Source organism: Thunnus thynnus, chromosome 5, assembly GCF_963924715.1.
Source record: "Thunnus thynnus chromosome 5, fThuThy2.1, whole genome shotgun sequence".
In the NCBI taxonomy this organism is placed as follows: domain Eukaryota; kingdom Metazoa; phylum Chordata; class Actinopteri; order Scombriformes; family Scombridae; genus Thunnus; species Thunnus thynnus.
In genome coordinates, this window is record NC_089521.1 from 30,600,441 (window position 1) to 30,616,186 (window position 15,746).

General features: G+C 39.1%; 2 protein-coding genes across 2 annotated transcripts; one reads left to right on the forward strand and one right to left on the reverse strand.

Moving 5' to 3' along the window:
• Window positions 1-83: 83 nt before the first annotated feature.
• LOC137183749 (uncharacterized) lies at window positions 84-12,489 on the reverse strand. Its single transcript, XM_067591055.1, has 4 exons — window positions 10,272-12,489; window positions 6,875-7,153; window positions 5,846-5,991; window positions 84-2,552 (listed from the first exon to the last, which is right to left on the reverse strand). Exons 1-4 carry the CDS (start codon window positions 11,938-11,940, stop codon window positions 765-767), a joined length of 3,882 nt encoding a protein of 1,293 aa, XP_067447156.1. The 5' UTR covers window positions 11,941-12,489; the 3' UTR covers window positions 84-764.
• A 1,256-nt stretch (window positions 12,490-13,745) lies between these two features.
• Window positions 13,746-15,331, forward strand: faap24 (FA core complex associated protein 24; the record flags this gene model as incomplete). The annotated part of the gene is made up of 3 exons (XM_067590676.1): window positions 13,746-13,901; window positions 13,983-14,138; window positions 14,536-15,331. Coding segments are annotated over 3 exons (564 nt in total), but the record flags the coding sequence as incomplete, so codon positions are not given.
• Window positions 15,332-15,746: the final 415 nt, after the last annotated feature.

The following is a 15,746-nucleotide window of genomic DNA, read 5'->3' on the forward strand; positions in this document are numbered from 1 at the left end:
CTCTGTACTTTGTGGTGTTTCAGGAGGAAAACTGCCTCAAATAAACTCTCATTTTAGTTTCACATTTTCTCCACAAGCTTTGAATGAGATCCTGAGATGAAGACAGAAGAAAACACGTTGCTCACTGTTGAAATAATAACTTTATTGATTATGTAAAGCTTCACATTGTTCACACATCTGATCAGTAAAGTCTGTTAAATGACTCTTGTTCAATGATTTCATGTACAGATTCACTTCATCCACACAATCAGTTAGTTTAACCCAGAATGTACAAGAACATAATAAATGATTATTATCATGATAATTACAGTTTGATTGTACATTTCTTTATGAATTTACAAAGTGATGAGAACAAAATATCTATGATGAAGGAAGTTCTGCTGTTTTCTCTGTTTAAGACGCTGAAGTTGAAGAGAAACAACAGCACACAAATACATCAATACAAACATGAAACTACCATTTAGAACAAAGAGAAGTTCACATTTTCATCTGAAGAAACATCAGTGAAGGTTAAAAACATCATCATGAGCAGTGATAGCCTCCATGGATAAAAACACACAGCAAAAAGTCACATTTAAAGAAACTGAAAACATTAAAAGAACAACAAATGAAAAGAAAATAAGTGTTGACAATCCCAGTTTGATTGTCAGCTGATCTCTGTGCAGTTCAGAAACACCACAGCAACGAGCTCTCAGAAACAATGGAGACAAAAACATGAAGAATTACAACAGAATCTGACACATGAAGTCTGAAATGACTTCTGTCTATTTGACTTTACACAACTCAGCTGTGCCTCCATAATAAAGACGTAGTCCAGCATAGAGAGGCTGAGTGAATGTGGTCTGGACTCTGTGGAGGAGAGTCATGGTTTCAGAGACGCTGTAGAAGGACAGAATACCTGCTCTGTGATCCAGGTACACTCCTACTCTGGAGGAACCAGGACCTGAGACGGGAGTTCTGATGCTGTTGAACCAAATTATATAACTGTCAGTGTTACAGTTTAACATCCAAGATTTGTCATTAAATCCAAATCCACATTCATCCAAGTCTCCTGCTCTGCTGATATTCTTGTATGCGACTGCTACATAAACTCCTCTACCGCTCCACTCCACCTCCCAGTAACAACGTCCAGTCAGACTCTCTCTACTCAGGACCTGATGATATCCAGTGAATCTGTCTGGGTGACTAGAATAAGACTGTTGTTGATTCATGCATGTTGCTTTTCTGTTCCCCTCAGATAATAACAGCCATGTGTGTGCTGTGTTTGGATCCAGTGTGATTTCACGTGAATATTTTAAGAATCCAGCTCTGGTTTTGGGTTCTGCTTCTGACAGTAAAACGTCCACTTCAGTCACTGCCCGTGAGATGTTTGTCCATTTCTCCCTCAGGATGTCCTGTAGTTGATCTCTGAGCTCTGACACAGCTGCTGTCACATCCTCAAAGTATCTCAGAGGACGGATATTGATGCTGGATGAGTCTGTAGATGCACTGAGTTGTGACAGTGAGGGGTAGTTGTGTAGAAACTGGTTGTGATCCTCTGTGTGTGAGAGCTGCTTCAGTTCAGCGTCTTTCCTCTTCAGCTCAGTGATCTCCTGCTCCAGCTTCTCCTGAAGCTCTTTGACTCGACTCACTTCAGTTTCCTGCTGGGATCTGATCTGCTGCTTCACATCAGAGCTTCTTTTCTGGATGAGATGGATCAGCTCAGTGAAGATCTTCTCACTGTCCTTCACTGCTTTATCAGCAGAGCGATTGACGGCCTCCACCTCCTGTTGAAGCAGCTTCACGTCTTTCTCTCTGTCCTGGATTCTCTGCTGGATGTTTTGTCGACTCACCTCGAGCTCTCTCTGCCTCTCAGTCCTTTCTGCTGCAGCTGAGACTGTGTCGTGGCTTTTATGTTCATCCACAGAGCAGAGATAACAGATACTCTGCTGATCAGTATGGCAGAACATCTTCATCACCTCATCATGACGAGAGCAGATGTTCTCCTGGAGCTTCTCCGAGGGGTCGACCAGCTTGTGTTTCTTTAATGGAGCTACATCATAGTGACGCTGGAGGTGTTTCTCACAGTAAGAGGCCAGACACACCAGACAGGACTTGAGGGCTTTCAGCTTCCTCCCAGTGCAGACATCACAGGCCACATCTTCAGGTCCAGCATAGCAGTAATCAGCAGGAGCAGCTTGGAGTCCAGTCTTCTTCATCTGCTCCACTAAAGCTGCTAACATGGTGTTTTTCACCAGGACAGGCCTCGGTGTGATGGTCTGTCTGCACTGAGGGCAGCTGTAGATCTTCCTCTGATCCTCTTCATCCCAGAAGCCTTTAATACAGCTCATGCAGTAGCTGTGTCCACAGGGAATAGCCACCGGATCCTTCAGTAGATCCAGACAGATGGAACAAGAGAAGGTTTCTCGGTCCAGCTGATCTCCTTTCTGCGCCATTTCAGCTCTCAGTGGCAATGACTGTCTGAGGTTCACTTCCTGAGAAATGAAACAAGTTTGAGCTGCGATCTGGACAACATATGTTTCTGCAGGAAATGGAGCCTGACAGCTCTTGTGCTACATTACATGTTGGTTACACCCATCTTCAAACTGTAGATCTGAAGGGGAGGGAACAAGGAAATATGAGCACAGAGTGGAGCTTGTTGTGTTTGAGATCAGGAAGAAGAGGGAGGGCTTATCAAGCGTTGATTCATTCCAGGTAGAGGAGCAGTTTTAAAGGGATACTGGCTGCTTTTCATTTGGCTAACGTGGCTCCAGTTTAACCTGTTACTTAATAATTTCTACATATTGATCGCTGGAAGGAAAACACCTGATAACTGCTCCAATGTTTTATCATTTGATTATAGATCTACAGCAGCGTCTGTCTGTCACAGAATAAGACACAAATAGACAATTAAATCTGTTAATTACTGAAAGAACAGAACTGACGTAAAGGAGCAATAAAAACAGCTGCAGCCTGCAGAATATGTTTAAATCAAATATTGCTCATTTAGTTTAGTTAAAACAAAAATCTTAACACAATACTAATAATCAGTGGTACATTTATTCAAGTATAATTTTGAGGTACTTGTACTTTACTTGAGTATTTCCATGTGATGCGACTTCATACTTCCACTCCACTACATTTCAGAGGGAAATATTGTACGTTCTACTCCACTACATTTATTTAACAGCTTCAGTTACTTTTCAGATGAAGATTTGACACAATGGATAATATAACAAGCTTTTAAAATACAACACATTGTTAAAGATGAAACCAGTGGTTTCCAACCTTTTTGGCTTTTAACGTCTCACAAAAAGCAGTGTGTAGTCGGGTCATTTATTGAAAAGAATAATCATTTTGAGTCATTGTTTTTTTAAGAAAATAAAAGAAAACTTCCAAATTCTCTGATTCCAGCTTCTTAAATGTGAATAGTTTCTGGTTTCTTTAGTCCTCTATGACAGTAAACTGAATATCTTTGCGTTGTGAACTGTTGGTCGGAACAAAACAAGACATTTTTCTGACATTTTATGGACCAAACAACTAATTGATCAAAGGAGAAAATAATGGACAGATTAATCGATAATGAAAATAATCGTTAGTTGCAGTCCTATTCTACAGGTTTATGTAAAAGTGTGTTTCCAACTTGAAATTGAAACACCAGATTTGGAAACATTTTTAAATAAAATAAAAATGTCTTTCATATCTCGTTTATCTGTTGTGTTGAGTGAATTTTCCTTTCAGCATTACCTAAAATTGAATTTTATCTCACATGCAGTTTTTATAGCTGATAAAATTTGTCCATTTATTGATTAGTCAACAGAAAATTAATCTGAAACTGTTTTGAGAATCAATTAATTATTTTTCTCTTTCATTTTTGGAACAAAAATGGCTAAAATTCACAAATGTGAATATCTGCTGGTTTCCTTATTGTTGTGTGATCTAAAACTTAATGTCTTTTGGACTATTGCTATTACAAAACAATCTATTTGAATATGTACACTTTAATATATTATAAAAGGCTTTTTTCTATTTTCTGACATTTTGTGGACCAAACAATTAATTGAGAAAATAGTCTGTAGATGAATTGATAATAAAAATAATTGTTAGTTGCAGCCCTACAACTTTGTTACATGTGTGTAGTTGGCCGGACTTACTAAGGTAAGTAAGCTTTCATTTATATAGGACTTTTTAAAACACACAGTTACAAAGTGCTTTACAGACACATACACATGCAAAATTGAAACAGATAGATTAATAAAATAGAAAAACACGACACAGAGAGAAATCAACCAACATTAAATTAAACAGGACATGGGAACAAGAAGGGAGAGTCTATAGAAAGGCTTGCCGATATAAACAGGTTTTGAGGCCTTTTTTAAAACTGTCCAAGGATTCGGCAGATCTGACAGATTGTGGATGATGGTTCCACAGCGTTGGGGCTAAGAATGCAAATGCGTGGTCACCTTTCGATCTGTGGTCTATGCGGGGGATAGATAGAGGGCTGAGATTTGAGGATCGAAGAGGTTGTGGAGTGCTTTATATGTAATCAGCAGGATCTTGTAGTTTATTCTGAACTTCACCGGAAGACAATGGAAAGAGGCAAGAACAGGGGTAATGTGGGACCTACGGCTAGTTCTGGTTAGAAGTGTAGCTGCTGTATTTTGGATTAACTGTAAACGTTTAGAGAAGACTGACTGAGGCAGCTGTAGAGGGAGTTACAGTAGTCTAATAGGGAGAAAATGAATGTGTGGATTGGTTGTTCAAGAACAGTAGAGGACAATATAGGGCTTATTTTCGCAATATTTCTTAACTGAAGAAAACAGGACTGAACAAGCTTATTAACGTGATGGTCAAATGTCATATACTGGTTGAAGATGATACTGAGATTCTTAGCAGTGGATTTAATGTTCGGCTGAAGTCGGCCAATAAACTGAGTAGCCGCAGTGACAAAGATTTTAGGGCCAATTAAAAGAACTTCAGTTTTGTCAGGGTTTAGATGGAGGAAATTTTGACTCATCCACTCTTTGGTGGCAGCTAAACACTCATGGAGGGAGGACAGTTGGTTCAAGTTATTGGGTTTGGCAGAGAAATAGATCAGAGTATCATCAGCATAACTGTGATATGATATTTCATGAAAGCGGCTGAACAGCTGACCCAGAGGGAGCATGTACAATGAAAACAGGATTGGCCCAAGGACGGAACCCTGAGGGACTCCGCACTGGAGGGGAGCTAAGGAGGATATATGATTATTAACACAAACATTAAAAATCTATTCGTTAAGTATAAATGAAACCAGTTTAAAGCTGTACCAGAAATGCCCACCCAGTTATGCAATCGATCAAGTAGGATGTTATGGTTGATGGTATCAAATGCAGCAGTTAAGTCAAGTAGAATGAGAATGGAGTATTCACCTTTGTCAGCATAAGAATGAGAATGTCATTTGTTACTCTTAGTAGTGATGTCTCAGTACTGTGTTGATGACGAAAGCTGGATTGAAAACGTTCATAACTAACATTTAAAATTGATATAATGACTCTTTATTTTTTGGTTGCATCATGTATTTTACATTATTTGATGTTTCTTTTTGCAGTTTATAACATGCCATGTCTTTTTTTTTTATCTTGCTTTGCTCATGAAGAACTAATTAATCTTGTGCTGTAGGTGGAGGTGTGAAAATCCTCTTTGAGAATGAGCTCGGTGTGGCAGATTTCCACCTGCCCAACAAAAGCTGCATCCTGTACGTGTCGGAGTGCGACATCATAGCAGGAAACGGCTACAAGAGGAAACTGGTTCGCTACAGAAATGTGAGTTTAATGAATTTTTTGCTAAAAAGATGACGTGTTGTGATGTATCTGATATGAACCACCGTCCCTCCTGATTTGAAGGCCAGCAGCAGCTTCCAGCAGCTGGTGCTGGTGGAGAACACCAGACTCAGTGAGCAGTACTTCTCTGCTGTCCAGAAGTTTGTGGTGTTTGACCTCGGCCTGACTCTCCTGCCGGTCAGCGGGCAGACTGAAGCCTCACAGCTCATCACTCAGATGGTAAAACAATACTTTACACCTGCAATAAATATGACTTTAATTTGCTGATGGTGTCAGAGGGAGATTCAACTCATCAGTCTTCATTTTAAGGCTGTAGCTTGTTGTTAAGAAACGTCCTGTTATCAATGTTCAGTCAATGTCTCGTTCCTCTTTACTAGTGTAGTTTTTCTGTGTTTGACGTACACTCACCGAGCACTTTATTAGGAACACCTGTGCAATCTAATACAATAAAATACAACAGCTCTGCTATAAATTCTACTTTAATGAAGCTTCTACACTTTCAGTTTTTGTTGACATTGTCAGAAAGGTGATAATTCTCCTTTATGTTTATTATTTAGGTCGTAGTGTGTGACGATGGTGTTCCTAATATTTTGTCCAACCCATTAACATACATGAGGAGGGGCAAAATATTAGGAATCATGGTGAAAATAATGCACTTATGTAGCTGGGAAGCAGAAAGACGAAAATATTTTCAAAGGGGGAAAAAAAGATCTGCTTCAGCGGGATCTCACAAAGCTTTTGCGATGTAACAAAAAACATATAATAAATTAAATTAAAGAAAATTTCTTTGTAATTGAGGCCCAGCTTGACATAAAACTATGAACCGCTCCCATGCATGTGTCTGCTCCATTGTTGTTGTTTCCATGGTGACCAAGTAAACCCAAGAACACATTGACCCAAGTGAAAACTTTTGTGAGATCTCATAAATATTATTTATGGTTATAGATTACACAATGATTGCTCGTTTATGTAGCCGGAGACTCATTTAGTCTCTATTTGTTTTTGTATAAAAGAGTCGAACACAGATCTTTGGTGTCAGAGGGGTAAACATGTATCTAAGAAGCCGAACCTACAGCTGTCTGATGCTGCTCTGATCCTCTGCAGGTCCATGGGGAGAGCAGGGAGAACCCTTTCAGGCGGAGGAGTGCGTCTCGGCTGTGGGACCCCCTGGTCCTGGCCCTGGTACAGCAGGTCCCGGGGGTGGGCAGGGTCAAAGCTCTGGCCCTGCTGCAGCATTTCCCCAGCATCCAGCAGCTCTGTAACGCCGCCCCCGCTGAGCTGGAGCCCATCCTGGGTCAGGCTGCTGCTCAGCAAATCCACAGCTTCTTCCACAAAGCCACAGCTGCTGGAACCTGAAGGTGCTCCGCATGGATCCAGTGTGGGTCTTTATTTAACCAGAGAGGTTTGGATCTAATGATACTGGTCACCTGAAACATGCTCCCTGGTCGCCGTGTCTGCTGCACAGGATGTGAGGAGCTTTAAATTTCAGTGATTGCTGGGACACCACCAAAAACTTTATCAGAAGCACTTTGTCTCACATGAGCATTATTTACTTGAAAGATTACAATGTTGAAAATCAATATTTGTCCTGTTATAAGTGTACAAACTTTAAGAAATATTTATTTACTGTTGATGTCACTTTGTGAAACCTACGTATGTTATGAAGTCAGCAGATATTTTACATATTTTGTGGTTTAAAATACAATATATTAGCATCTTTATTTAGGGATGATGTCCATATTCAGTACCAGTCAAAGGTTTGGACACATTTCCTCATTCAGGAGAATGGAAGCTGTGTCCAAACTTCTGACTGTATATGTGATTAAAGATAAAGCAGTGACGGGGAGTCAGTGGTTTGTTGATATGTGGACTGATTGGCACAATAAATCTATATTAGAGGTCTGTCCACTTTCTTGTTTTCTTATTAGTTCTGATTAAAGGATCAGGCTATGATTTTCTATATTTTTCTTATTGTCAACTAATCTCATGTTTGGATCCAAACCAACAATGAACTGATCTACTAACAAGTATTATGTGTGTATCCAAAGCCTGATATATCTGATTCCTCTGTGTCGTAGACCTCCGTTGTTGTCCAGAAACTATTAAAAACACATCAGTGAACCACAGCGCTGCACTGGTTGACATGTTCCTTCATCATGAACAGAGTGATGATTGTAGTTTATTTAGAACCGGCTCCAAACACTAATGACCAGGATTTTTAAATATAAAAACTTTTTTTTGTGCACAAAATCAATACCAGTATTTTTAGGTTTTAATCTTTATCAACAGTCATATTGATGAACATTTCATATTATTCTGAGAACATGAACTGTTTGGAATACTAGAAGGTAACTCTAAATTGATTACAAATCTTTTAATATAATAAATTTCATATGTATAAAAGCACATTTACAGATAAAAAGTTGAATTTCTTAAACAAAGGAGGACAACCAGTTGATTCAATTTCATTTTCCTTTAATCCAAAAGCTATAGAAATAATTAAAACCATTTTTTTGTTTAAAATCTTTGTGTGAACTGTAACTCTCACCAACTCAGTTTGTGTTACTGCATTTATATTTTAATTTGAGTCAAAATAATCGTTAGTGGGATCAATTCATTGTTGGTTTTTGCCTTTTCGTGGGATTTGTTAACAATAAGAATAATTCAGAATATCACCAGACTTATGTTTTAAGGGAAAAATCAGGTTGTGGTGTAAAGTCACTTAGATATGTGTAGATATGATGGCCTTTTTTTTTAAAGTACATATTTTATTGAATAAATGACTTTTAGTGTAACATCATCAAAAACATTTAGCCAAATTGTCCTAATGTCTACTTCATAAATCTAAGAACACTTTTTATGCAAACATGTACAAAATAAATACCAGTGTTATATGGGATTAACTTTGTGTCGACAATTGAACAAAATCTTCCGAGAATCAAAAATAAATAAATTGAAACCAAAAATAAAAATGATGTCAAAGGCAAAACTTACAATAAAACTATACAAGAGTGTTAAATTTGATTACATTTGATTAGCCAGAGTCTGTGTCGTCCTCTTTAACCTGGAGACATCAAACGCACCAAATTCCATTCAGAAATATTAATGTATAAGATTGTTTCGTTTAAAAGGAGACAAACACACCTGGTGGAATATGACTGTATACATTTTCTGTATGAAACAGCCCCAGTCTTTAATTCAGCTCAACTGAAAATCATCTGTTTAAGCTGCTCACACAGCAGGGCATTGTATTTATCTGCAGGATAAACTGACATTTTACAGGAATAAAACCTGCAAACAGGATGTTACTGATGCTGACATGAAGAGTGTCTATTAAAGCATCAGAAGATTATCCTGAGTCTAAAGTTGACACCTACATTTATCGTGTTTTCACGTTTAGAAGGCCTGAATTCACAATATAGTAGATTTTGAGGTACTTTTACTTTACTTGAGTATTTCCATTAGATGCTACTTTATACTTCCACTCATTTCAGAGGGAAATATTGTACTTTCTACTCCACTACATTTATTTGACAGCTTTAATTACCTATTATATCAATAATATATGTATTGTTATAGATTACACCATCCAACAGTATAAGGTGTTAAAATTAGCTCCACCTGGGAAGCACTAACATGTTTTAGTGAAGAAAGCTGAAAGTACAGAGACTGACTGACAAACGTTTGTCTGCTCTGAACATGAACTCTGTACTTTGTGGTGTTTCAGGAGGAAAACTGCCTCAAATAAACTCTCATTTTAGTTTCACATTTTCTCCACAAGCTTTGAATGAGATCCTGAGATGAAGACAGAAGAAAACACTTTGCTCACTGTTGAAATAATAACTTTATTGATTATGTAAAGCTTCAGATTGTTCACACATCTGATCAGTAAAGTCTGTTAAATGACTCTTGTTCAATGATTTCATGTACAGATTCACTTCATCCACACAATCAGTTAGTTTAACCCAGAATGTACAAGAACATAATAAATGATTATTATCATGATAATTACAGTTTGATTGTACATTTCTTTATGAATTTACAAAGTGGTGAGAACAAAATATCAATGATGAAGGAAGTTCTGCTGTTTTCTCTGTTTAAGACGCTGAAGTGGAAGAGAAACAACAGCACACAAATACATCAATACAAACATGAAACTAACATTTAGAACAAAGAGAAGTTCACATTTTCATCTGAAGAAACGTCAGTGAAGGTTAAAAACATCATCATGAGCAGTGATAGCCTCCATGGATAAAAACACACAGCAAAAAGTCACATTTAAAGAAACTGAAAACATTAAAAGAACAACAAATGAAAAGAAAATAAGTGTTGACAATCCCAGTTTGATTGACAGCTGATCTCTGTGCAGTTCAGAAACACCACAGCAACGAGCTCTCAGAAACAATGGAGACAAAAACATGAAGAATTACAACAGAATCTGACACATGAAGTCTGAAATGACTTCTGTCTATTTGAGTTTACACAACTCAGCTGTGGCTTCATAATAAAGACATAATCCAGCATAGAGAGGCTGAGTGAATGTGGTCTGGACTCTGTGGAGGAGAGTCATGGTTTCAGAGACGCTGTAGAAGGACAGAATACCTGCTCTGTGATCCAGGTACACTCCTACTCTGGAGGAACCAGGACCTGAGACGGGAGTTTTGATGTTGTTGAACCAAAATGTATAACTGTCAGTGTTACAATTTAACATCCAAGATTTGTCATTAAATCCAAATCCACATTCATTTGAGTCTCCTGCTCTGCTGATATTCTTGCATGCGACTGCTACACAAACTCCTCCCCCTCTCCACTCCACCTCCCAGTAACAACGTCCAGTCAGACTCTCTCTACTCAGGACCTGCTGCCACCATCCAGTGAATCTGTCTGGGTGACGAGAATAAGACTGTGGTCGACTCATGTATGTTGCTTTTCTGTTCCCCTCAGATAATAACAGCCATGTGTTTGCTGTGTTTGGATCCAGTGTGATTTCATGTGAATATTTTAAGAATCCAGCTCTGGTCTTGGGTTCTGCTTCTGACAGTAAAACGTCCACTTCAGTCACTGTCAGTGAGATGTTTGTCCATTTCTCCCTCAGGATGTCCTGTAGTTGATCTCTGAGCTCTGACACAGCTGCTGTCACATCCTCAAAGTATCTCAGAGGACGGATATTGATGCTGGATGAGTCTGTAGATGCACTGAGTTGTGACAGTGAGGGGTAGTTGTGTAGAAACTGGTTGTGATCCTCTGTGTGTGAGAGCTGCTTCAGTTCAGCGTCTTTCCTCTTCAGCTCAGTGATCTCCTGCTCCAGCTTCTCCTGAAGCTCTTTGACTCGACTCACTTCAGTTTCCTGCTGGGATCTGATCTGCTGCTTCACATCAGAGCTTCTTTTCTGGATGAGACTGATCAGCTCAGTGAAGATCTTCTCACTGTCCTCCACTGCTTTATTAGCAGAGCGATTGACGGCCTTCATCCTCTGTTGAAGCAGCTTCACATCTTTCTCTCTGTCCTGGATTCTCTGCTGGATGTTTTGTCGACTCACCTCGAGCTCTCTCTGCCTCTCAGTCCTTTCTGCTGCAGCTGAGACCGTGTCGTGGCCTTTATGTTCATCCACAGAGCAGAGATAACAGATACTCTGCTGATCAGTACGGCAGAACATCTTCATCACCTCATCATGACGAGAGCAGATGTTCTCCTGGAGCTTCTGCGAGGGGTCGACCAGCTTGTGTTTCTTTAATGGAGCTGCATCATAATGAGGCTGCAGGTGTTTCTCACAGTAAGAGGCCAGACACACCAGACAGGACTTGAGAGCTTTCAGCTTCCTCCCAGTGCAGACATCACAGGCCACATCTTCAGGTCCAGCATAGCAGTGATCAGCAGGAGCAGCTTGGAGTCCAGTCTTCTTCAGCTGCTCCACTAAAGCTGCTAACATGGTGTTTTTCACCAGGACAGGCCTCTGTGTTATGGTCTGTCTGCACTGAGGGCAGCTGTAGATCTTCCTCTGATCCTCTTCATCCCAGAAGCCTTTAATACAGCTCATGCAGTAGCTGTGTCCACAGGGAATAGTCACCGGATCCTTCAGTAGATCCAGACAGATGGAACAAGAGAAGGTTTCTCGGTCCAGCTGATCTTTCTGCGCCATTTCAGCTCTCAGTAGTAACGACTGTCTGAGTTTCACTTCCTGACAGGTGAAACAAGTTTGAACTTTGATCTGGACAACACGTGTCTCTGCAGGAAATGGAGCCTGACAGCTCTTGTGCTACATTACATGTTGGTTACACCCATCTTCAAACTGTAGATCTGAAGGGGAGGGAACAAGGAAATATGAGCACAGAGTGGAGCTTGTTGTGTTTGAGATCAGGAAGAAGAGGGAGGGCTTATCAAGCGCTGATTCATTCCAGGTAGAGGAGCAGTTTTAAAGGGATACTGGCTGCTTTTCGTTTGGCTAACGTGGCTCCAGTTTAACCTGTTACTTAATAATTTCTACATATTGATTGCTGGAAGGAAAGCACCTGATAACAGCTCCAATGTTTTATTATTTGATTATAGATCTACAGCAGCGTCTCTCTGTCACAGAATAAGACACAAATAGACGATTAAATCTGTTAATTACTGAAAGAACAGAACTGACGTAAAGGAGCAATAAAAACAGCTGCAGCCTGCAGAATATGTTTAAATCAAATATTGCTCATTTAGTTTAGTTAAAACAAAAATCTTAACACAATACTAATAATCAGTGGTACATTTATTCAAGTATAATTTTGAGGTACTTGTACTTTACTTGAGTATTTCCATGTGATGCTACTTCATACTTCCACTCCACTAGATTTCAGAGGGAAATATTGTACTTTCTACTCCACTACATTTATTTAACAGCTTTAGTTACTTTTCAGATGAAGATTTGACACAATGGATAATATAACAAGCTTTTAAAATACAACACATTGTTAAAGATGAAACCAGTGGTTTCTAACCTTTTTGGTTTTTAACGTCTCACAAAAAGCAGTGTGTAGTCGGATCATTTATTGAAAAGAATAATCATTTTGAGTCATTGTTTTTTTAAGAAAATAAAAGAAAACTTCCAAATTCTCTGATTCCAGCTTCTTAAATGTGAATAGTTTCTGGTTTCTTTAGTCCTCTATGACAGTAAACTGAATATCTTTGCGTTGTGAACTGTTGGTCGGAACAAAACAAGACATTTTTCTGACATTTTATGGACCAAACAATTAATTGATCAAAGGAGAATAATGGACAGATTAATCGATAATGAAAATAATCGTTAGTTGGAGTCCTATTCTACAGGTTTATGTAAAAGTGTGATTCCAACTTGAAATTGAAACACCAGATTTAGAAACATTTTTAAATAAAATAAAAATTTGACCATCTTTCAAATCTCATTTATCTGTTGTGTTGAGTGAATTTTCTTTTCAGCATTACCTAAAATTGAATTTTATGTTCCATGCAGTTTTTTTACAGCTGATAAAATTTGTCCTTTTATTGATTAGTCAACAGAAAATGAATCTGATTCACAAATGTGAATATCTGCTGGTTTCCTTATTGCTGTTTGATCTAAAACTTAATATATTTGTCTTTTGGACTGTTGCTATTACAAAACAAGCTATTTGAATATATCCACTTGGGCTTTAATATATTATAATAGGCTTTTTCTATTTTCTGATGTTTTGTTAACCAAACGATTAATTGAGAAAATAGTCTGCAGATGAATTGATAATAAAAATAATTGTTAGTTGCAGCCCTACACCTTTGTTACATGTGTGTAGTTAACCAGACTTACTAACGTTCATAACTAACATTTAAAATTGATATAATAACTCTTTATTTTTTGGTTGCATCATGTATTTTACATTATTTGATGTTTCTTTTTGCAGTTTATAGCATGCTATGTCTTTTTTTTTTATCTTGCTTTGCTCATGAAGAACTAATTAATCTTGTGCTGTAGGTGGAGGTGTGAAAATCCTCTTTGAGAATGAGCTCGGTGTGGCAGATTTCCACCTGCCCAACAAAAGCTGCATCCTGTACGTGTCGGAGTGCGACATCATAGCAGGAAACGGCTACAAGAGGAAACTGGTTCGCTACAGAAATGTGAGTTTAATGAATTTTTTGCTAAAAAGATGATGTGTTGTGATGTATCTGATATGAACCACCGTCCCTCCTGATTTGAAGGCCAGCAGCAGCTTCCAGCAGCTGGTGCTGGTGGAGAACACCAGACTCAGTGAGCAGTACTTCTCTGCTGTCCAGAAGTTTGTGGTGTTTGACCTCGGCCTGACTCTCCTGCCAGTCAGCGGGCAGACTGAAGCCTCACAGCTCATCACTCAGATGGTAAAACAATATTTTACACCTGCAATAAATATGAGTTTAATTTGCTGATAGTGTCAGAGGGAGATTCAACTCATCAGTCTTCATTTTAAGGCTGTAGTTTGACATAAAACTATGAACCGCTCCCATGCATGTGTCTGCTCCATTGTTGTTGTTTCCATGGTGACCAAGTAAACCCAAGAACACATTGACCCAAGTGAAAACTTTTGTGAGATCTCATAAATATTATTTATGGTTATAGGTTACACAATGATTGCTCGTTTATGTAGCCGGAGACTCATTTAGTCTCTATTTGTTTTTGTATAAAAGAGTCAAACACAGATCTTTGGTGTCAGAGGGGTAAACATGTATCTAAGAAGCCGAACCTACAGCTGTCTGATGCTGCTCTGATCCTCTGCAGGTCCATGGGGAGAGCAGGGAGAACCCTTTCAGGCGGAGGAGTGCGTCTGGGCTGTTGGACCCCCTGGTCCTGGCCCTTGTACAGCAGGTCCCGGGGGTGGGCAGGGTCAAAGCTCTGGCCCTGCTGCAGCATTTCCCCAGCATCCAGCAGCTCTGTAACGCCGCCCCCACCGAGCTGGAGACCATCGTGGGTCAGGCTGCTGCTCAGCAAATCCACAGCTATTTCCACGAAGCCACAGCTGCTGGAACCTGAAGGCGCTCCGCATGGATCCAGTCTGGGTCTTTATTTAACCAGAGAGGTTTGGATCTAATGATACTGGTCACCTGAAACATGCTCCCTGGTCGCCGTGTCTGCTGCACAGGATGTGAGGAGCTTTAGATTTAAATGACTGCTGGGACACCACCAAAAACTTTATCAGAAGCACTTTGTCTCACATGAGCATTATTTACTTGAAAGATTACAATGTTGAAAATCAATATTTGTCCTGTTATAAGTGTACAAACTTTAAGAAATATTTATTTACTGTTGATGTCACTTTGTGAAACTGACGTATGTTATGAAGTCAGCAGATGTTTTACATATTTTGTGCTTTAAAATAGAATATTTTACTTTATTTAGGGATGATGTCCATATTCAGTACCAGTCAAAGGTTTGGACACATTTCCTCATTCAGGAGAATGGAAGCTGTGTCCAAACTTCTGACTGTATATGTGATTAAAGATAAAGCAGTGACGGGGAGTCAGTGGTTTGTTGATATGTGGACTGATTGGCACAATAAATCTATATTAGAGGTCTGTCCCCTTTCTTGTTTTCTTATTAGTTCTGATTAAAGGATCAGGCTGTGATTTTCTTATTGTCAACAAATCTCATGTTTGGATCCAAACCAACAATGAACTGATCTACTAACAAGTATTGTGTGTGTATCCAAAGCCTGATATATCTGATTCCTCTGTGTTGTAGACCTCCGTTGTTGTCCAGAAACTATTAAAAACACATCAGTGAACCACACCGCTGCACTGGGTGACATGTTCCTTCATTATGAACAGAGTGATGATTGTAGTTTATTTAGAACCGGCTCCAAACACTAATGACCGCGATAAGATTGTAACTCCTTGCACAGCATTTCTAATCAAACTACGGTAACCAGGCTCTTCAGGGATGAAGGTACATGTTCGGGGCTGTATGTGCTCTGCATGACTAATGTGTTATTA